The sequence below is a fragment of the Rhea americana genome, unplaced genomic scaffold (genome assembly GCF_003343005.1).
Source record: "Rhea americana isolate MKP2758 unplaced genomic scaffold, rheAme1 scaffold_361, whole genome shotgun sequence".
Taxonomy (NCBI): Eukaryota; Metazoa; Chordata; class Aves; order Rheiformes; family Rheidae; genus Rhea; species Rhea americana.
In genome coordinates, this window is record NW_028186492.1 from 287,889 (window position 1) to 310,136 (window position 22,248).

At 42.1% G+C, this 22,248-nt stretch overlaps 1 protein-coding gene across 2 annotated transcripts; it reads right to left on the bottom strand.

The window, feature by feature from the left end:
• Positions 1-704: 704 nt before the first annotated feature.
• Positions 705-21,845, bottom strand: ACSBG2 (acyl-CoA synthetase bubblegum family member 2). Of its 2 annotated transcripts, none has more exons than XM_085312379.1 (15): positions 21,818-21,845; positions 15,054-15,183; positions 12,294-12,373; positions 11,452-11,693; positions 10,360-10,448; positions 9,702-9,822; positions 9,113-9,193; positions 8,095-8,244; positions 7,704-7,880; positions 6,848-7,029; positions 6,322-6,555; positions 5,392-5,609; positions 4,280-4,419; positions 3,013-3,259; positions 705-2,344 (listed from the first exon to the last, which is right to left on the bottom strand). In XM_085312379.1, exons 2-15 carry the CDS (start codon positions 15,152-15,154, stop codon positions 2,229-2,231), a joined length of 2,178 nt encoding a protein of 725 aa, XP_085168505.1. In that variant the 5' UTR covers positions 15,155-15,183; positions 21,818-21,845; the 3' UTR covers positions 705-2,228. The 2 variants fall into 2 exon arrangements, with proteins under 2 accessions (XP_085168505.1, XP_085168504.1); XM_085312378.1 differs by lacking the exon at positions 21,818-21,845 and adding an exon at positions 15,558-15,713.
• Between the last annotated feature and the right edge of the window lie 403 nt (positions 21,846-22,248).

Below are 22,248 nucleotides of genomic sequence, written 5' to 3' on the forward strand. Positions count from 1 at the left end.
GACTTCAAGTTTTTTTTTTTTTTTCCCTCCTGGGAAAGCAGGAGGTTCTTCTAGAATACCTTATCTGAATGTTTTCCATTAGAATACACAAACTGTCTTCAGCCCACAAACCACCTTAATACACTTTTTTTGCAGCTCCAGGGCCTTGATGTCCGCGATGCAGCCAGGGCAGCATTATCTTTGCTATAGGCCGAAGCTCTCCTTTGTAAGAGCAGTAGCAGCAGAACCACCAGTGGGTACTGTGGGCACCTTGGCCGTGCCTCTGGTAACACGGTCTGCTACTCCTGAGCAATGCTGTTACTGTGCGGGCAGGACCTTGCTGGCAGCACAGGAACCAAAAAGTAAGGAAAGAGTAAACTTGTTTGAAGCGCAGGCACTTGGAGGAGGAGAAGGCAAGGGAGAATAGTGAAGCAGAGAGCTAGGAACTCCCCCAGCTGCAGAAATGTGAGCTTAATTCCCACTCTGAGTAACACAGTATTATGTACAAGTTGGTCCCCTCCCTCTGCTGCTGAGGGGAATATCTTTAACCTTGTTGATAATTACCAAGTCAGCTCTGTCTCCAAGTTTCCTTTTTCAGATGGCTGTAATAAGGCAAAGTTAACCATTTTCCTGCTCATCAAGGTGTATCACCCTGGACTCTGAGCTCAACTCTTAGCCCGGAGTTATTTTGCAGGAATTACTGAAGTAGTAAGAGACACAAAAGCAAGAGTTTTCCAACTATTTATTAGGCATTAGACATGCTTCAAATTCATCCAGCTGAGAACACAGTTGCACAAGATCAGCAGTGGCGGTAATAGTGCATTAACCATCCTCTCCTGCRAAGTGCTAGAGGCACATGAGCAAGCAGCCATTTCCCTTAGCTGTTTGCTCTTCAGGTTTCAAGCCTAGTTTTAAGCCTAGATMAGATGCAAAATTCTAGGCCTAAAAAGCTCCTTAAGGTGCCCAGGTCCAGGTACTGTCAGCAGCCAGCCTAGCAAGGTTCTGATACACAGTAGGTACGTAACAGCTACAACCACACCTGACAGCTTAAGGGTGTGAAACATTATGCAAAACCAGGGTACAACCGTTCCAATTTTATTGTACTAAGATTGATGATTTCTAGTTTGAAATGAAGCATTGCTTGTAAAACAGCTTATTTGCTTCACATCTTAGGCAGATCAGAATACTTGCTCTGCTCTAATATGCCTTGCAGAATGATTTAGAAGACCTTCAGGAGTTATATCACACACTTTGTAGGCAGCTTTCCAAATTTACATTTAATTATTTAAATGTAAAGGCGCTTTACATTTTCTGGAGCGGTTGGTCACAATTCTGCAAGTGAATCACCCTTTGAGCAACTTACTTCCCACTGCTGTCTCCTAGCTACACATGCACGTATCAAACCTCAGTCTATCCCCCCCACCCACAAAAGATCTGGAGTTTTACCTGTTTCAGGAAGTTCTAGACAAAGCTTCTATGATCGTGAGACCACAGACAAATTTCACACACATTGTACAGCCTTAGAAATTGTCCCTTTGTGGAATGCTTCTCACAACACAGGCCAYGTATATTATCTTAACAATGTAATTTATGGCTTTTGCAACTCAACAAGCTAGACTTGAGGCTTAAGAACTACACAGACAGACCTCGTAAACCCCAGGTTTTATATATACTTATCCTCTGCGTATAGCTATACAGCATGTGTTTCTTGTCTGACAGAAGACAGTTTGTGCAGAAGATAGTTTGGATGTCATCAGCATGCAATTATACATGCATCTAGAGGAAAAGTGTACACTCCTGTTTCAAAACAAAACAAAACCCTGCCTTTCCCCCTCAGCTAGAAAACTGCTGTTTGTTTGTTTTACATTCAGCTTACTGAAAGAAAACTTTGGTTAAAACACAATATATGCCATGGTTTTTATAAGATAAATAATTGATTGCCACAGGAGCTATTCTGCAAAGATTTTGTCCTTATAAAAAGGAAAGAAAATACGATGCAAAGATATTTATAAATATCTCAGCATTAGAACATACATAAAAGAAAACACTGAGCACTTAAACATATTCAGCGTACTGCAGTAAGAGGGCCAGAAGTTATACAGTTATTAAGCGACTCAAGGGGCTGCGTGATGACYGAGCCTCATTTATTTCAGCAAAACCCACTTAATCCTTCATTAAGAGTCCATGCCGATAGCGCGCTTGCTTACACAGCGAGGAGGAGTTTCGTACCAAGTTACAGAGCCTCTGTCTTACTTCTGAACAGCAYTTCCTGTTGTGGTTGGTGTATCTGCATCAGTGTAAAACTGATTGATTTGGTCTTTATACTTCTGCGCCACCACTGCTCTCTTCAGTTTCATGGTTGGTCCTGTGGGGAAGGAAACACAACACAGGGTTTTAAACAGGACGGTTTCCGCAGATGGTGTCATTTTGAGACACAGATCAATATTAGACTGAAATGAGCCTAGAGATAGATTCAGACTGCACAAACAGAAGCTGACTTCTGTATTGCTCTTTGTGATTAATAAAAGCACCCTTCCTTCCCCTGTGGCTTCGAAGCAGCACAACCATCCAAGCAATGGTCGAGGCAAAAACCAAATCATAAGCAATGCTCAGCACCACCAGGCAGGTTGTTGCTGCCTCACAGAATTAGGAAACACAGTATAATCCATTCCACCCTGCTGGCACAGAAACTCCTTCTCCAGCTCTGCTATACAAGAAAAACAGTGGTGAGCTACATCAAATGCTTTTGGCCAGCTACCAGTGCTTTTGCAAGGCCATGATGGCTGACATTGCCTTGTGCTACCCTACCCTTCTGCAAGGGCCTCCATTTCCCAAAGTTTAACTGTTTGACAGCAAGGAATTATAAAATGCATTAAAAAATAAAAATAAATAAATTTAGAAAACACTTATGACATGGTAGAACAACAGAGAGGAAAGGCCTTGGGTGGGTTTGCATATTGGAGGCTCTGGTTGTGTCACCTGGCATCCAAGGAAAGGAATGATGTGGGTAAGCCTAAATGTGCCACCACTCACCGAGCTCTCCCCCAAAGAGCGAGAAGTCTTTTTCCAGAAGGACCCATTTCTGGACTTTCTGAGCATTTGAGACTGCTCTCTCGTTGACTGCTGAAATTCCCTTCTGGATAGCTGCGTAGATAGCTTGGTCTTTGCTGCTTATGATTTCAGAGACTTTGGTAGCCTTGCTGCCCAGTTTGTGGCAGTATTCGATAGCTTCTGGAGTGAGGTCATCTCCTGGCTCTCCAGTTTCTTCCTTTACTTGGCACTACAAAGACAAGTTAAAACAGGTAACTTCAGTATTACTAAACACTTGACTCCTCCTATACTCTAAGCTTTTCAGCCGTGGGAAGCTGCTTTATCTCCTTCCCCACCCTAGTACCAGTTGTACAATTAACCGAACGCTAGTTTTCGTAAGCTTTATGCAAACCACTGCTTCAAGTGAAAACAAACTGAGGCAAAATGCAAATTAAACACCATCAGCTCTCCACATGCTCAATATCTATGTACAGTATTAAGGAGCAAGTGTGGTAGAGGACAGCCCTTCCAAAATCTTCTTGCGCTATCCCCCTTTTCCTGGTCCACTGCTTTGCTTTACTACATCCCACAGCAGCACAACAGGCCGTTGGAAACGGACACATGCAGCACCTGACTGAAGACGAATGCAACCCAAGCAGCCCTAGGGCCTGGCTCAGTGCCTCTTCTGCAAGGGGAAGGAGGGTGGCAGTCAAGGTCTCAGTGAGACACAGTTACCAGTGTCCTAAAAATCACAGGCCTGCAGGGACTCTCCTATCCTAGGCAGGAGCATCAGCATAGGCCACCATGTATGTATCACTATAGATTTTAAAGTCAGAATGTTAAAAAGAAATCACTTGACAGCTTGTTACCTTCTGGACTAATCTGGGACATACTGAAAAACAGGTAAGAAAAGTAGAAGGGTTTCTTCATCAGTCTATTTTTATCTTTTGCTTCTGTTTCTTTCCATTTTCTGTCCTATATGGTACAGAGAAAAATGGTTGCCCTGAACAGCAAAAGAATCTCATCTGATCAGATGACAAATACTCATTTTCCTGCATTGTTACAACTGGTGTTTGCAACTCAGCTAAAGCAAGTCATGCTCCATGATGCCTCAGGTTTCTAGAAGAGTAAGATACTGTAGAACATTCAATAGTTCTCCTTCCCACTAGGACTAAACACATGCAAAATAATCTACGTCATTTCAGCCCTGTCCCATGGTAGATTCCCCATCCAACTTTCCATTATTTTAAACAGGCAGAAACAATCCTACCTTTAGCGTYAGAAGCATAGCAAGGAATTTTGCTTTGTCTCCAACCAACATAGCGTTGCTAATGATGGGAATGGCCTCTTTTACAGCATCCTCAATCGGAACAGGAGGAATGTTCTCACCTCCGGCAGTGATGATGAGCTCTGGAAGACAGTCAAATCTTGATTAATGCCTAGAGCTTCCCCCTTCCCTCCTTCATAAGCCAAAGCTACTTTATAACACTTTGTCTACGCAGAGCAAATTGTGAGTCTTGCAATGTCCCAACATTCTTGTAAAGTAGTCAAGCAAAAGGACTTTTGTCAGGCTAAGAGAGACAAGACCGAGGCAAGTAAACACCACGTCAAAAGCTGCTTTAATGTCTGTAGTCTGAAAACATGAAGTTTAGAGTAGGAGCACCAGCACCTGAGTACTCTGCCATAGACAGTCATCTTAGAGAAGACATGCAAGTTGATACCCAAGTTGCTCAGAAACGTTTAAGTCAAAACTTTGCTGTGTCAGAACAGAAAGTTTTAGAAGCTGCATATACTGTGCGGTACAGAGCACAGGTGAACCTGCCTTCCCTGGCTGTCTTTTATAGAATTCTTAAGGGGTCCCCTCCCCACAACTGTTTATCTCTTTTTAATGATTGGAGTCTTATGTGAAGTTGGATTTGTTTAGTGTTGGTCAAAGTGTTGGACACTCAGGCTGCTCTCAAGAATTGCTTTGCAGCAAGCCATTTTCACAACAAAGTTAACCTTTAACAGAAAACAACAGCTTAACTAGCGAACCTAGCTGAAACTGGATGGAGTTAGCAGTCCACGCAGTCAGACCTGGACAGGTCCAGCACTGCAGAACAAGCCAATGATGCACTAACTACAGCTTCTGAAATCAGAGGATTTCTTCTTCCTCTACAAGCTCACTCTTTGGTTCAGAGGTCACCTCCCTTCTCTGGTAACACACTATGTACACACACTGCAGGCATATTCATATTGAAAGCTTCAGTGGGAGAAGCATTCTTTAAACATTCTCCTGTGCAAGCCATGACACAGACCCACTTAATTGGCTTGATGTGACATATTGTATCATGGTACTGCATAACCTCAAGACAAGAGCACAGAAGCGAGGGGATGCATTACCTTTAATTCTGCCAGTGATGTAGAGGAATCCATCTTTATCATGCTTGCCAAGGTCACCTGAATGCAGCCAGCCATCTTTATCGATGGCCTCTCTGGTTTTTCCTTCCATGTTCAGATAGCCCATAAAGACATGTCTTCCTGAGAAGCAGATCTCCCCATTGCCCTCACCATCTGGCTTATGAATCAGTGTCCGGCAGCCTGTAATTTCCTTTCCACAGCTTAAACAAAGAGAACACAAACACAACTATTTTTTTCAAATGCAATAGCTAAACAGCAGAGTAAGATTATAGCAGCACCCACTCAGGGTAAAGTGTTCGAACAAAGCCAGGCAGCTTTTTATCACAACTGCTTCAGCAGGGACTTTATAAACTTAAAATACATCTGCTTATGTAATAGAAACTACAAAAAAAGTTGTTATTGCAGAGATCAGTGCTTCACACACCTGGTGTTTTCCACATATTGTTCTTGAACACCTGAGGCTTTGAATTAGAAGATTTATGTCCTTGATAGCAAACTGTTACTGATGGTGGTATTTACTCTATAGACTAAACACTTGGGGACTGAACAAGCCATTCAAAGCAACAGCATTTTGTTCACGATCTTTATTAATCTGATGTTAAGGTGGATTATAGGCTAGAGTTACTAATTCTTCTTTCTTCCCATAAATCCCCTGCTTCCTCCTCAGTTCCTAAAGAGCCCAGGCCAATTAAATTTAAGTAGCACTGCTGTTGTCCTTGGCAAACCTCTTTATCTCCTATATGTGGCCAAAACAACTGGCTCCCTAGTTCTTTTTTTTTAAACCAGCAACAAGGCTCTAGGGCAAGCTGAAGGAGTTGAACTGCATCAGGTGAGACAAGTCATGCAAGAGAAACCTTAAAGCAGCTCTGTTGCTCCCTATCAACAGTACCCTACCCATAAAAGGATATTTACCTGCTAAGCTTGAATGCATGAGGCAGAGAGATTGTGTGAGGCCCAGAGCTCTCACTCATGCCGTATAGCTCATACACAGGAATGTTCAGACTCAGAAAAAATTCTAGTGTCTCTTTGGTAATTGGGGCAGCTCCTGTGTAGCACTTTGTGCACCGATCCAGTCCAAGAGCCTTTCGAACTTTCTTATATACCAAGTGCCTGGCTAAGCGGAAGTTCACCGGGACTTCAGTATTTCTGTAAAAGAAAAATCACTATAGGATCTCAGACAAAAAGTGAAACTTCTCCCCACTCCTCTTCTCCTCCTCCTCCTCCAATTTTAGTTTATTCAGTTTAAAAAACAACAACAAAAAAAATCCTCCTCCCTCTACCAAGCAAGCTCTGAGGCTTGTTACCACCAACAACTTTGGGTTTTATTATCCATTATTTATTATAGTCCTGGCCCATCACATGCAATACAAATTCTGATCTGTTTATACTAGAGTTCTCCTAAGATTCATAATGCCCTTTAAATGCAGATTGTAATTACCCGTTCATCTGTTTCAGGTTTGTCTGCAACCCGACTTCCTTGGCCCATGATGCCACTTTTCTTTTGAGTGCAGATGATTTTGCGCCTACACATTTCATTTTTTCTTCCATTTTTTCCCAGACACGAGGAACTCCCAAAAAGGCAGTTGGCCTCACCTCCCGCAGGGTGTCTATCAAAGTGCCCTAAGTGAAGTAGAATTTAATACAGCTTTCAGAACCACTTTTGTACGGACCTCAGGTTAGCACAGGTCACTAGCTGAGGCCTAGGACTCTGCCATCAGTTTTTATGAATCACTCCAGTTTTGAACAGAAATGCCACCACAGCTGAATGCAAAGCATCATCAGCTAATACCAGCCCTCATCTTGCCATGCTCCCCAAGAGTAAGGAACCCCAGAGATACTGAAGCACCAGAGAGGTTTTGGAGAGAGAGGAAGGGTCAACGTTTTCAATGCCCATGCTGACACAGCATCAAGGCAAGAATCTCGTAGTTCTCTTCCCAGGACATAGATTTAATTGTGGTAGCATTTTGCAATATGGATAGAGCAAATACAAACTCATTGCTCAACCATGCCATTAAAGCAGAAAACTAATGTCAGGTGAGATAGCAAGAAGCTCCTAGTTGTGAAGTGCTTGGTCAGCTCATCCTAGCTTGTAATACAAAGTCAAAAAGCAAAGGTCAACCATGCAACGCTCTTCAAACCAACAGACCCTTAAATAGGAGCAATCTGCCACTATGCAAATAAACTAAGTTAATCTTACGATTCCAAAACCCATGTTAAGTCAACTAAGTTTGTTTTAAAGCATCCATCCCCAAACAAGTGTATGGGTACAGGTTTTTTATTATCTTCTATTTTACCTTTAGTGCATCTGGTTGAGCAAAGAAAACTTGTGCTCCAAAAGTTAATGGCAACCAAATATCTATCATCTGTGCAGCAATGTGACTGAGGGGCAGATAGCTGACCACCAATTCTTGCTTTTTTGTAGCATCTGAGAGTTGTATGAAACGCCCTGCTGCTGCTGCAGTCCATGTCAACTGTAACGAAAAGACCCAATTAGTATTAAGTGACAGCTATTCTGAGCAGGTACAATACAGACCATGCAGTTCACAAAGCAAGTCTAAAACTCCTTGTGATTTTAAAATCAGGTATGCCCTTAAGCTGATCTCTACTTTACCTCCTCCTGTACCCCTCTCCCCCAAGTGCACGGTTCTTGGAACACGCATCTGAGAACAAGACAAGGATACTTGCATTGTCATGACTGAGCATTACTCCCTTTGGCTGTCCAGTTGTTCCTGAGGTATATATTAGTGTGCAGCACTGGTTAGGCTTCAGTGACTCAACGACATCCATGAGAGGATTATCTATAACATGATCGGCAATGTCCATGAACTCCTCCCACTGTATACGAAAGAGAAGAGCTTGATCATTTTGTAGGCTTTCACATATGAAATTAAACCCTTTGCTACACATGAAGAGAAGGAAACTTATTCAGGTTATTAGAATGACAAGAAATCTAATCACAAAGCCATTGATGCATAAAACTCTAAAATTCTATGTCCAAAGTCAGTACAAACAGGTCTGGTAGACTTTGTAAGAGGTTGTGAAAGATGCAGTATTAGTACCATGCTATTTTCTGGCTGCCATAGGAGCATGGAAGGAAACAGAAAAGGAGAGATATCTACCCTGAAGAAGCTTCCTAGTTCTGTAGCAATTACTTCTTGTAGTTTTACTTGTACCTTAGAGTACTATATATATATTGAAATAGAATAATTTCAGAAGCTTAGGTGTAGCAATACTGCAGTTGCACTTCAGTGGGAGAGGATGATTCTATAGGGGGCAATTTTTGTACACTCAAGGTAAAAACCTACAAACTAGTGCCAACAGGAAAAGAGTACTGTTGTCCATAGGAACGTAAAATCTTATTTTTGAATATACTATTCTCAAATGTAGAAAAATACATTTGAAACACTCGTCTTCTGCAGGCACACTGCACTGTAGCAACCTTGGTTTCTATTGAGAGTGCCAAGCAGAAATACCTCTGGGACCTCACACGGCCTAGCAGAGGTCAGTACACCAGCACCCTTCCCTTCCAACAGGAACTGTCACGGTTTGAACAACAGGGAAGACCCACCACCAGGCAAGTGATCCCTCACCAAAATCAACAGGAACTCAGATTATGACAGTCTCATGGAAGGGATGGTTGCTTATAACCCATCAGGCTAAACACTGCCAATCTTTACAAGCCATTAAGATGGTCAGTACTTACAGAATACAGGTTTGGTCTCTTCTCCCTTGGCTTTTCCCCATACATGATAATAGCTTTCAGAAGAGGTAGTTTATGCTCAATCTATGTTAAGAATGGAGAGTCATCAGAAACGCTTAAAAAGAACAAGCAGGATTTACTCTAAATAACCCACTAGTGGACATGCAACTATCTACACAATGGAATACGCTACTGTTACTTGCCGTTTTAAGCAAAGTTAAGAGAATCTTGTCTGTGTTACTGAAAGAAGAAAGGGAAGTTTCAGAGACAGTAATCATTTGGACTGAGATGTTGACACATAACCTAAGGGATTTTCAATTGTTCATTTTGGTTTGTGATATTTTAAGCTTGAGGCTTTGCTATACTGTAGAACGATCATCTCACTTCTAGTGAGAGATAGCACCAGTGACGGCTCATCTGGCTTTGAACAGGGAACACAGGCTCATCTGGCTTTGAACAGGGAACACACAAAGTAGGCTTGATCAGTTCACCTTTGCTTTCAGATACAGCATTTCCCACAGGTATCTTTACCCTCCCACATCTGTCAGGTAAGGATGCTGTAGCCTCCAACCATTTTAACAAGTGTATTTACTTCTAAGATTTTCTGCAGCTGTTTATTGTTTTCCACAACGATGATGTTAGCGCTACAGTTCTCTGCTATGTAATGACAGGCCTCAGGAGAGCTTGTAGTGTAGATACCAACAGCAAGTCCACTACAAAAACAAAACATAGCAAAATACAAAATTAGCAGGTAAGTAGAGCAATTGACAAAGAATCAGCCCATTTTAAAATTTAACGGAGGAAAAACTTTAGGAAGAATATTCCATAAAACAGAACAACAGGAAGTAGAAGGCTTAGTTTAAAGAAGAAAGGCTCTGTTCAGGGGCATGGGAAATGTCAAAATAGTGTAAGGGGCCAAGGTGTCTCAGATGGAAAAAAGCTACCAAAATTCAGTAATAGGAATCTCTAGCCTTTCCCATCATCACATTTTTAATGCAGATAAGCAAGCTTTTGGATTAACCTACTGTTCAGCTTGTTTTGAGAGAAGTATATGGCTAAAAATTGATTTTTAGTCTCATTAATTCATAATCAAGTAAAATGACGGTTTACGCTTTAGCTAGCCTTACTAAATTCAAATTAAGCAGCAGTGTTTTTACAGTTTTAATCAAAAACAGCTTCTCACGTAATACGGAAATTACTATCTGAAAGCTAAAGTTCAGTGCATGTCAAGAGAGAATATTCATTCTTACCCTGCAAAGATCGCTCCAATGTCAGCAATAAACCACTCCGGAGAATTAAATCCCAAGATGCATACTCCATGGAAACGCTCTAGTCCCAACTGTAAACAAGAGATGAGATTACAGCAATCTTGTTTTCCCACTGAAGAATACTTAGAATTAATTGACAGACCTTTGCTGTGAGCACAATGTCAAGAGAAAAGTTCATGCTATTAGATGGGGTAATTCATATTGAAAAAGAAACTCCAAGACTTAACATGGAGTCAGTTAAATTTGACATCAGACACTGTCCTACTTTATCAGTAGGCAGGGAAAAAAAATTTGCGTAGGTCTGCATTCAGTATGCCTAGCTTACTAGTACAAACAATATTATAAAGCTGCAATCTAGCTAGTTATCAGTTCCCTTTGCTGTCTTGGGCTGAGAAGGAGAAGTTAAGAGCTAAACTAGAAAACACCTACTGAGAGATACAGTCATTTAATACAGGTTAGATATGTCAAACATTATTAATGTCAAGAACAAAAAGCTCCAATGACAGTCAAAGGCATTTTGCTATGAAATTCCAAACATTGAAGTCCAGTCACCTGAACTGTTCTCTCTGCTCTCTGTAGTGGAAAAACAGAATTATGTACACTGGAAGGTCCCACAATAGGAGGAAAAAAATGTAACAGTAACAGGAAATGCATGGAACAGTTGTTTCTTTCCCCTTCTGAGTGGCTTAACACTGAACAGTACAGCCAAAAGGCTCCACCAGCTTTGACATTTAAGTTGAATTCATATGCATCCCTTGAAGTTTTTTCCTGGAAAGATTAAAATTTACATGCCTCACAAGGGACTTTGTCCAGGTTTGTCAAATGAATCCAACACCTCCCCTTTAATATTTTCACACTTACATTCATTTAGTTGAATGAGGAAGCAGCTTGTAAGAATTTAAACAAAAACATTGTGATAGTTACAAAGATGTTTATGGCATTTTCAGGTATCTCCCTGTCACTTCAAGGCTCTGCTACACCCAGGGAATTTGCAGAATTAAAATAAATTTGACTACAGTCATTCTAGCAAATTGATTGAAGGTGACAAAGGAGGGGAATTCAACAATAGTTTACCTTCAGAAAGCTTTTTGCTGCAGTCCAGCATTCACCATAGTACATTTTATACGATAACTTCATCCAATGGCCATCCTTTTTGTATGCAAGGGCATAATCATCACCATATTTTCTAACTGCTTCGTCAAAGAGCTCAGGAATTGTCTTAGGTTCCTCACTGCCTATGCCTTGTTCTTCCATCCTCAGTTTGACTTCACCATCTCGTCGTGTTGTCCACAGACAGGGGGTAGGAGGTGCAAACACTGTTTTGAAAGAAAAGTGTTCAGCATCTTGTATTTAGAAATTGCTTGCTGCCATAATAGAAATGTGTGTGCATGTGTCAAACATATGAAAGCAAATGCTAGTATGCACCTTTCTTATGAGTTATTTCTTGTCAAGTTTGCCAAATGACTCCCATTATTTTAGACTAACAAATGAAGCCTCAAAAGTACATTCAAAATTTTCTTGCGTTTCCCTTTGCATTTACCTCTTGCTTTAATCTACTTAACAGGATGACCCTGTTCTACCCTAAAGCTCTTGTGCAGGTAACTGTGGCAGCTTCTTGCAATGGTCAGATATACTGTACTTACTTTCTCTCTTTTTTTTTTTTTTTTTGGGGGGGGGGGAGAGGAGGGAAATGATTTAAACATATGAATATTGGTATATATGCATTAGGCAGTGACACTACCTATTTTATTCCTTGAAGTAATCATCAGTGCTTCATAGTCTAAGTTCAAGAAGTTTCTGGAGAGACTGTCTTGCAATTTTGAAAATCATATTCCATTGTGGAAGAATAAATTTCTCCCTCTCATTTAAGTAATAATTCTAGCCACATACAGTAATTAAAATTTCTTTCTGTTTACCTTTGCAACGGAACATGTCCATCTGAGATCCCTCTGTTTTAGTGTCTTCAACTGTCTCAGCACTGTGGACCTCAACAATTCTGAAAGGCAAAAGCAATTAGTACTGGACAGACTGCAAAACAACACAAGTTCATTCACATTGTTCAATGGTCATTTCAGAGAACTTTATCATTTAGTTATGTTAATCCTTGGATGTCAAACAAGGATTAGTGGTTCCTGATCTTCTGTAATTGGCTTTATTATTCCTTTACTAGCTCAGTTTGCATGGATAGCAATGTTACAGCCCCATCTCAAAAAGCCCACAAGCTTTGCCTGCATTGTTTTTATACACCCATGCATGTTGTCCTAATTGTAACTATCCTTTCAGACAAGCTGCAGAAGAATCCATAAACATGACATCCAGAAAGCAGACAGAATTTAACATCACAGTTCTGCTGTATGTGCCTGAAACAAAGAGTCCACAGCAATGAGAAAGAGAGGGATGGAAGGGGCATGCAGATCTGGTGCTTTTCTCTGCAACATGCGAGTCTAATAAAGGGAGCAGTCCCCAGCAACCTTATTCCTATGCAGTATAATCATTAGTAACCCTCTGGGAGAGCCCCCAAACATTTCCTGCAGAAGACTAGGCCAGCTGAAGAGCAGGAAATTGTTTTAGCAGGAAATCCTCTTTTCACAGGTATTCCTAAAACGTCACTCCATCAGACCCCACCAGTCTCATGTATTTTCCTTGTCTTCAACCATGCTTATCACAAGGAACTTGTACCAATATACCAGTTAACAATTTAACAGTTACACCTTTTGTTTTCAACCTTGCAAGATCTGGTAAAAGGCCACGTGCTGGCTTTTGTGGACCACAGCTCCTCCTCTTTCCCTTTCCAGATAAAAGAACTTTGTCAAACCCATAAGTAATGAGGATATGGAATAATCAAGTCATATGTCCCACTCTTCTGACTGCAAGTTGCATGCTAGTTCCTGTGAGATTTGCTACTTGATTCTTTGTGCTCTGCTCCCTACGATGACACCTCCAACCCTCTGACTAACAGAAAGGTGACACTTGTTTCCATACCTTGGGCTAATACCCTGCTTGGACCTTAGTGGTCAGATGAAGGCACAAGTTTTAGTCTACCCAAAATTATATCTCCCAAAAACCAAAAGTTCCATCTTGCCTTGCTGAGCAGTCCTTCCAGGAGTCTTTTGCTCCAGGCTGTCATGAAGGTGTTTGTTTCTTCACATCAATGCTAGGTATTTAGTCTTCCCCATTGCAATTTTTGGTGAGAAGTTGCCCTTTTAAGTACCGACCCTCCGATTTCAGGGAGGAGAGCACCTCCCGGTGTCCCCACCCCGGGGTCTGGAAAAGCCGTGGTCTTCTGGAATGCACCAGGGTCTCATGACATCACAGACATCTGCCCACCAACTTACCCAAGCCTGTGTACATCCTCGTATTTCTACAGGGGCAGTTCTGCGACGAAAATAAGTCCTGTTATCTCTGTCTGGCATTATCAGAACATACTGGCAAATAGGCAAGTGCCTCTTTGGCATGGGGCAGAACTGGTTCCATGCAAAATCCTCACTCTAATTCTGACAGGATTCCACCTAAACTCACAGTTTCCTCCCTTTCTACTAAATCAAAAAGACAAATCAGTACAAGGTACTATGTGAACTCAGCACAAAGAACTAAACCGCCCCTATTGTATTTTCTCTGAATATCTAGGGGATGGTAAGCTATAATTGCTTCGAACATCGATATCACAGGATTTAAGGCAAAAAGAAGAGAACAATTAAGTTGGACATGGCTAGTCCTGTGTACTGTCCAAAAGCAGAATTGCCTCTCTGATCTAATCTGTAAGCTAGAAATTCAAGAGAAGTAAATCAGATTTTTTTTTGTATTATTCCTGCAAAGGGGTTACTAGATCATTCTTACCCTGCATTTCCTTGTCATTACTGAGAATGTTTTTCAGAGCAGATTAATCTTCAGCTGCAATAGTTTTGCATCATTTCACCACCTGCTTTTATAATCAGAGCATGCAAGCGACCCAGTAAAATAAGCAGAAAAATTTCTCAGCTATTTCTCTTACAGTGAATCAAAAGCTGTCCTTTCCCCCCCCCATCACTATATGCAATTCAAATATTGCTTGAAAAAATAGATAAAGACTGTCTTGGAAGTCTGTCAGCTACACCCCATTATGTTGTGGTAAGATTTAGACCCTTAACTATTAATCTGCTCTTTAGTAAGAGGCTATTTAGATTTACAGATGGACTAACACACTGCCTAGGCTGATAAATATCAACATATGTACTGCAAATAAGCTATCTCCACCAAAGGCACACCTCTATCTGATTAGAGCACAGCAACATTTCAAACAAATGTGCTTACCTGTTATGTATTCTAAGTATTTTAGAAGTACCTTCCCAATTAAGTAGATTTTACAAAGTTCCTTTATGAGAGGTGATCTTTTTGACTATGCAAAATATTCTACCATTCCTATGCTTTAAGTATATAGTAAATGAATACTTTATTTCAAAAGCCAAGCTCTGGGCTCTAGTAACTGCGTACAGCAAATATAATTCTGTTCCTCTTCTCCTTTTGAGATAGCTAGATTGTAGATCCAACTTTCAAATTTTGAAAGTAGTACCAAATGTTTGCAATTTCTTCCAAAAAATCTTAACGCCCCAATTAATCTAAATAAACATTCTCAAATAAAAACTATATCCTATACATACAGTTGCCCCAGAGAAAACAAAATCTTAAATTAGACAAACCTAGGTGAAGAGTTGATGAGTACATCATCCAACGACACCTCACATTTCCCTTGAGCATCCGAATTAAGATAAGCCACGGAGACTGGTTCTGCAAGTGCCATACGTGCCTCTGACTCACACAGCGTTGTCCCTGTAAAAATAGYTTTTTTTAAAATGAAAATAGGATCAAATGCCACAGTGAAATCGGTTTCCATTCATGGAGCTATCTGATCAAGGCAATCTCAAAGCAGATATGACTCAACACTGCTGTATTTGCATGAATTACAGTAAAGTCTAATAGTGGATTAAGTGCACTTAACATCATGCTTGGATCACCTGAAAAGCCTAATCAAAAGCATTCTATAAATCCATTCTCACATCCAAAAATGAGCATGGCACTTGCAGTTTTTAAGAGATACTGTGATGCTAACATTTAAATTTTACACTCTTTTGCCCTCAAAATTATCATTCAGCTTTCAGACCTCCCCCAAAAAATCAACCACTGCAGTTTCGGTTTAGTCTTACAGTGCATCGTCTGTGCTTTTGTGCAGTCTCTCCTCTCCGCAGCCTCTCAGGATGAGCACAGATGTGTAATATCCTTTATTTTTAAACTAGCGCCCACAAGGCAGATCTATAGTATCTTATGTCATGTGTTCCCTGCCTTGCAATTGGAAGTGGCCCATCACCCCACACCAGGCTCCTTATAAGGAAGCCCTAGTCATGTGCCTCCCGCCTGCAACACCAGGGCGTACAAGGAGGTTTTTAAAGCATGCTGGGATGGTTGAGGGTTTCCTCTTTCCTACCTGGAACACACCCACCACAGCTGCGAAGGGACGGAGCCCTCGGCTGCTGCAGAGCTGAACCGCTCTGCCTCCAGCTGCATTTGTGCACTCTGAAGACTTCATCTGCTTTTGCAAAAATCAGTGTTCGACAGCTGTCGTATTTTCAGCAGCTTCCTAGCTGCTTTCAGTGGATGTTTCAGTATTCGGTCATTACAGGGTTTCATCACCTAAATGAAGTATTTTCTAATACTGAACTGAACGTCAGTTTTGTTCAAGGTTTATGTTCATCGAAGACCTTTAATGCTTATGACTTGACAGGTTGCGCTTTTATCGCTTCAAAGAAATTCTAAGTGACTGGAGACAAATCTCATCTTTTTTAAAAGTGGATTTTAGCTTGCTATTTTGTACCTGCGTTAGACAGAAGTAATTTAAACAGGCAATGTGAAAAGCGTATTTCTCTGAATGACGACAGACATTAGCTACAGGAAAGATCTCTTATCTTGTTGGAGGCAGGTTTAGCTCACTTGGTTAGAGCATGGTACTGCTAATGCCAAGGTCATGGGTTCAATCCCCTTATGGGCTACACTGAGGGTTGGACTAGGTGATCTCCAGAGGTCCCTTCCAACCTTACCATTCTATGATTCTAATGAATCAGACACTGCTAAGCAGGGGCTGAAAGAGAAAATGACTCTGCAACTTTCTGTCTCTTGACAAGGATGGAGAAAATCATGGTGAGCTGCAACCCATAGCATGCTGACCTGGTCCTAGCTCAGGAGAGCGCATGCACACACACACATGCACCCCTGTTTCCTTACCCACACAAAAGACATGATATTGCTTGAACCACAATCTGCTGCTACAGCCTACAATTCACCATACAAGAAAAGTTTAATTAATAAGGAGCTGAGAGAGCAGGAATCCCATCTCTGAAGCTCTGAGATATGCAGCAGACTTTGTCCCAAACCCCATTCTAGACTGGAACACCAGAGTGGTTTATTCTGTCCTTTTAATAAAGCAGCTGGGAGAAAAGGCATCTTATCTCTACAGAATAACCTAGTGCTAGTAACACTCACACAGAACTGTGAAACATGGGTTTAGTTCCCTCCCCTGCCTGAAGGGATTCAAACCCACACCTAGGAGATCTGTGCTAGCTACCAGACTGTATGGTACCTATCTGGAGGTTTCACTACTACCTCTTACACAGAAAGAGTCCTAGTCACAAGACCCCCTTTCTCAATACCTTACACATATTTCTCCCCCAAAACCCCCACAAAGACAGCAAGGAATTTAAGACTCTCCCTTGCCCCTGAAAGCAGCTTTTCTCTCTGCACTAATTATAACCTTTCTCTTGCCACCTGCTTGTTAGGACAGGAAAGCAGTTTCAAGAGACAGGGTGAWGGTGTCCTCACTCCAGCTATCTTGCAGGGCGTCCTCAGAGATTGGTCAGTCATGCTGGTCAAAGGAAGAAATTGAACTCAACACCTCTTCTTCCAGACAAGCACTTTGGCCAGTAGGTTGTGGGTCTGTCCCCCCTGCTCGATGACTCAAGAGAGAAAAACACTACAAAGCAGAAAAAAAATGGTAATTGTATTCTGCCCTCACTGTACTGAGTCTRTGTAACAAATGCAGATTAGAAACAGAAGTCTACCAACACACTGACGCTTTCATGTCTTTTGGGATTCCCTCCCCCCTTCCGAACAGCTAGAGACTTGACGCTGGAGTCAAGATACCATGTGCTACACACTATGTGAACTGCACAGACAGTTCCTACGTTCCATGTTGTTTTTCCTCCCCTCAATTATAAATCTGAGGTAGGTAAACAGCCTGCTAGTTTACAGATCATACCACATTGTGAGAGATCTCCATAGTTGTTATAACTAATGCAGCTGTTGCAAAGTACAACAGTCAGTAAATCACTTACACAAGATGTGTTATGCAAGGTCAGTCAAGTTTTCCATGAAGGAGACTCTCTGGACTCATTCCACTTAAAGAAGTAAAAAGGTTGTTGTCTGAGAGTTAAATGAACTGTGTTGCCAACTGTGTCCTTTACTTACACATTAATAATGGCTAAGCCAATATATAAGACAATGTCACAAAGTTTTCTCCAATTTAGAATAGTTCTTAGGATTTCCTAGTAGCTGAACCTAGTAGCTTCTGTAACTGTTTTCATTTCTAATCAAAAAAGATAAACAATACTGTGTACTGCAATCTGATGGCTATTCATCTTTCACTCCATCTACTATGCAGTGGGGTGAAGCTCAAAGAACTTTGCTATTTAAAAATAACTGATCTCAACATTTAGAAGTACACACTGTCTTTACAAAAGGAAGCTGCTAGCAGTTTTACATTATTTCCTAGCAGTAACCACCCACTTTTTAATTTTAACTTTGTCTTCTTTTGCAGAGGCCATCAACTTTACAGAACGCTCAGCACATCCACCCCTTTTCGCCTAAATCATCACATTAAAGAGCAGCTTAAGAAGCAAGTATTACTACATCTTCCTTTCCCTTCTTTCTTTGTTCACTTGCTGCAAGTTTACAGTAATGGTACATGATCAGAGTTTCACAACTTTCCAAATATTGACAATGCAGCTGGTGCAAGTTGTGCAGGATCCAAGAAAACACATGCCTCTGTGCCAAGACTGAGTAACGCAAGAGCATTTAGCTCAACTGGACTCTTATTCATGTTCTCTCAGCTTCCAGATCGCTTTACTCTCACATCTTTTTTTCTTTTTTCTTTCCCCTCCTGTTTTACCCATAGGATCTATGGAATCCTACCCATTTTCCTACTATTATTAGATCTGCTAAGCAATTTAGCTAGCACTTTTGTTCCATGAAGCTTAATTACAAGCACAGCTATTCTATATGAGCCATAACAAAAATAAACACACGCTTGCCAGATCCGGGCCACAATTTTTATGGCAGCTCTACAGGATCATGTACAGCTCAGCAGAATCACGGATGGTCTAACCCCACCACACACTACTTCTAGAGGATTCTACATACTATAATGTATCCCATTTGTTCAGTAACATAAAAATACACATCTAAACAAAAACCTGATGGAAGAAAACCTCCCTTTTAATGAAGTCTGTGTGTCAGCATTAAGTCATCTGAACATAAAGTTCTTTTTTTCTACTTTGAGAAAAAGAGCTATATCCTAAAAGAACTGGAAGTTTGTGAACAATTTCATAGAAACAGTTTTGGAGCTTTACTTACAAAACAAAATAGAAATGTGACTACATGCAAACTCTTGCGATAATCAACAATACAGAAGTGAAGGTTTCATTTATAACAGATTCTGAATGTGCCTTTACTCAAAACAAATGGAGAACTCTAAAAGCATCAATTCAAAGTCAAGTTATTGCTTATGTTCATCAGTCATCTCTTAACACTTGCTAGTATAGGTTTACTTTGTTTCCTGCCACTGCTTTCTTTTTACTCACAAAGAYACCACCTATGATTCTGCCTGGATTTCCCCATGCAGATCAACTTTGAGTTTGTCATATTATCCCACTGTCTTTCCAGATTTCCACTAAAGTTGGAACTGTTTTCTTTAAAGACTTACTAAATATGGGAATTATTAAATGAGTGAAAGGAGGATAAGCAACAAATTACTTTCCCTCTTTTAGATAAATTCCATTTATACAAGGGCAGCAAGATAGATTTCCTAAACAATAAAATCTTCTTCCTAGACAGAGCACTGACTATGGGTGAGCATATGGTTGTACTGAAAAATGCTCTGGTGCCCTCTGGGTTTACCTTGATACATCACAGAAGGAGCACAAAGAAAATTAAACCCAAACCCTAGTAGGATGAATGAACTGCACGACTGTAGATAAACATTTGAGTCCATGCAGCTACTTCACAGAGATGAATTTTTAGTTTAGCAAAGCTGCCAACAGTAAGATATTTCCAGAATATAAAAGGTTGTTGGCTAGACCCCATAGTTTCCCCATCCTGAGCAGAGTGCCTGTGTGTACTGAACGCTAGAGGGCTTAGGAGATCAGCCCAGGGCAGGACCCAGGCAACGCGGTTATTCCGCCACGTAAGCCATCGCGTAACTAGTTACTCACATAATTTTGTGTAGATTACTTTTCCAGAACATTGGGATATTTTAGGTGAATTCCCGAGCAATGTGGCTCACCAGAAGTCTGTTTTAAGTTCCTCTTTCCTAAATTGGTATTCATTTTACTATGTCATCAGCATTCATTTGCCTGTGAAAGGGAAATCCCCTCAAACATAGAATAAAAATGACTTCAGAAGCACACAAATGTATTTCCAGAGACACAACATCTACGTTTCTGTCAGCTTCCACAACATCCAAGACGTTCTAATCTCTGCTTGAAGTTCAGCCAGATTCAGTTTGTAGTGCCTCTACTACCAAACATTTGAGTCACTAAATGTTATTTTACTATTTGTATATGTGAGGTAATTTCTTGCAAAAGTTAACAGCTCAGAAACACGGAAGCAGCCTATGCTTGTCCTGAAGAAAAGAAAAAGAAAAGCATAACCAACTCCCCAGCAGGAAGCCAGCTCTCGTTACCATGTTACCAAGAAGCAAACCATGCTCAGGATATCATTGCCCTCAAACCAGTTGCTAACGTTTCTAGCTTGCCCGCCTTTCTTGCTCTTGATATAGCAAAAATAATTTCTACATAAACGCATGCACTTCAGTACAGGAAGAGAGAAGTTGGACAGAGCAGAATTTATGATAGCTATTCATAGCACAGGAGGAAGTTACAGAACTTCTCCCTCATTTAACTTGCATTTTTCATTAACCTAGAGCTCTGGCCCATTAACAAAACAGAAAGTTCAAAATATTCTTTTTTTTTGTTACTATTTTAACTGTAAGGTCAAAATATTTCAGCTTCCATTTGCTAAGCCACCTTGTTCATGAATGTGTTGTTTCTGGAGTTCATACAAACATGCTCATAACTTCACAATGAATGAGAACCTCCAAAACTGATCTGTTCAACATTCAAGCATGATCACTGTTTGAATCTGACAGTCAACAACAGCTTACAAAATTTTGACACATTACAAAATGTGTCATTCAGCACACGTAGATAGTCCTGAAAATATAGGGGCACCAAATGCTGCTAGGGGGAGGGGGTAGGAAGAGAAGTTAGAGAACTCGTACCAAGATCTACACAGTCATACGAATAGTCAGACAACTCTGGCCAAAAGATGTGTGCTCCATTTTCACATGACAGCTTCCAGATAGCAAATGAAAGGTTACCAAACGATATAAACTTGCTGTGAGGGTCACAAGAGCCCAACCACAACATATGCAACACGTTATTCAGAAATGGAAAAAGCAGGTAAGCTGGTTTGTGAGACACAAGTGACACTAGTACCAAGCAACTAGTCACATGTAGCAATTATCTTTTTTTTTTCCTCCCATAGTAAGTTTTCTGTGAGGCAAGAGGGCAACTCACAACTGATTTTAACAGCATCAGCGGAGGTTGCTGCTAAAAGAGCCTAACGAACTGAACCATGCCTGCCACGTGTGGCTAGCTATAAAGAGGTACAGGGCTGGAAATAGGCAGATGTGGCATAAACCTCATTTCTCAAGGAGAGCATCAAAACGGCTGGTAACACAACAAGGTGAAGGAGCAGCAGCCTGAGCCTCAGCAGACGTTTTGCTCGTTTACACGAATCCTSAAGCAAAGCTGTTTCCACCGCGCACCCCCCCACACACACCCAAACCGCACACCGAAAGGGCTGTTTCCAACGTGGAGGAACGCCCTGAGGGGAAACGGGCCGTTATCGAGGCTCACAGCTGCCCCGAAGCCGCGCACGGCCGGCAGCTGGCTCAAGCCGGAGGGCGGCTAAGCGGGAGCGGCTCCAAGGCGCCGGGCCACAAGCCTGGCTTTCCCCGGCAGCTCGTAACCCTCCCGCTTTCTGCTCCTCGGCAGTTAATCCAGCCCGCGGAGGGGCTGTGCTCCCTCGGCGGCGAGCGAGGCCGGGAGGCGGCGCCCCCTCGCGCACGCGCGGTTACCTCAGGAGCGGGCGCGCAGCGACCCCCGTGCGGCGTAGCGGCGGCTGCCGCGCGCGCCGCCACGCGGGGCCCCTTTAGAGCGCTCGTGGCGGCGGGGGGCGGGGCCGCGCGGATGTTCTCCCCCTTCCCCCTCCCCAACCACCACCACGCGCCACTTCAAAGCCCCGCGCGCCGCGGCCGCCCGCGCACCCCATTGGGCGCCGCGGCGCTCGGAAGGCGCTGAGGCCCCGCCCCGCGGTAACTCGCGGCCGTTGACCCGGCGGCGGCGCCGTCCTGAGGCGCCCGGGACGGCCCCGCGCTCCGCCGCCGCTTGCGAGCTTCCCCCCCACACACACCTCGGGAGCCCACGCGTCACCCAACGGCTCCCCGCCGGCACGAGGCGGACCAGGCGCCGGAGGCCGAGCGCCTGCCGGCGGGCACGCGAGGCGAGG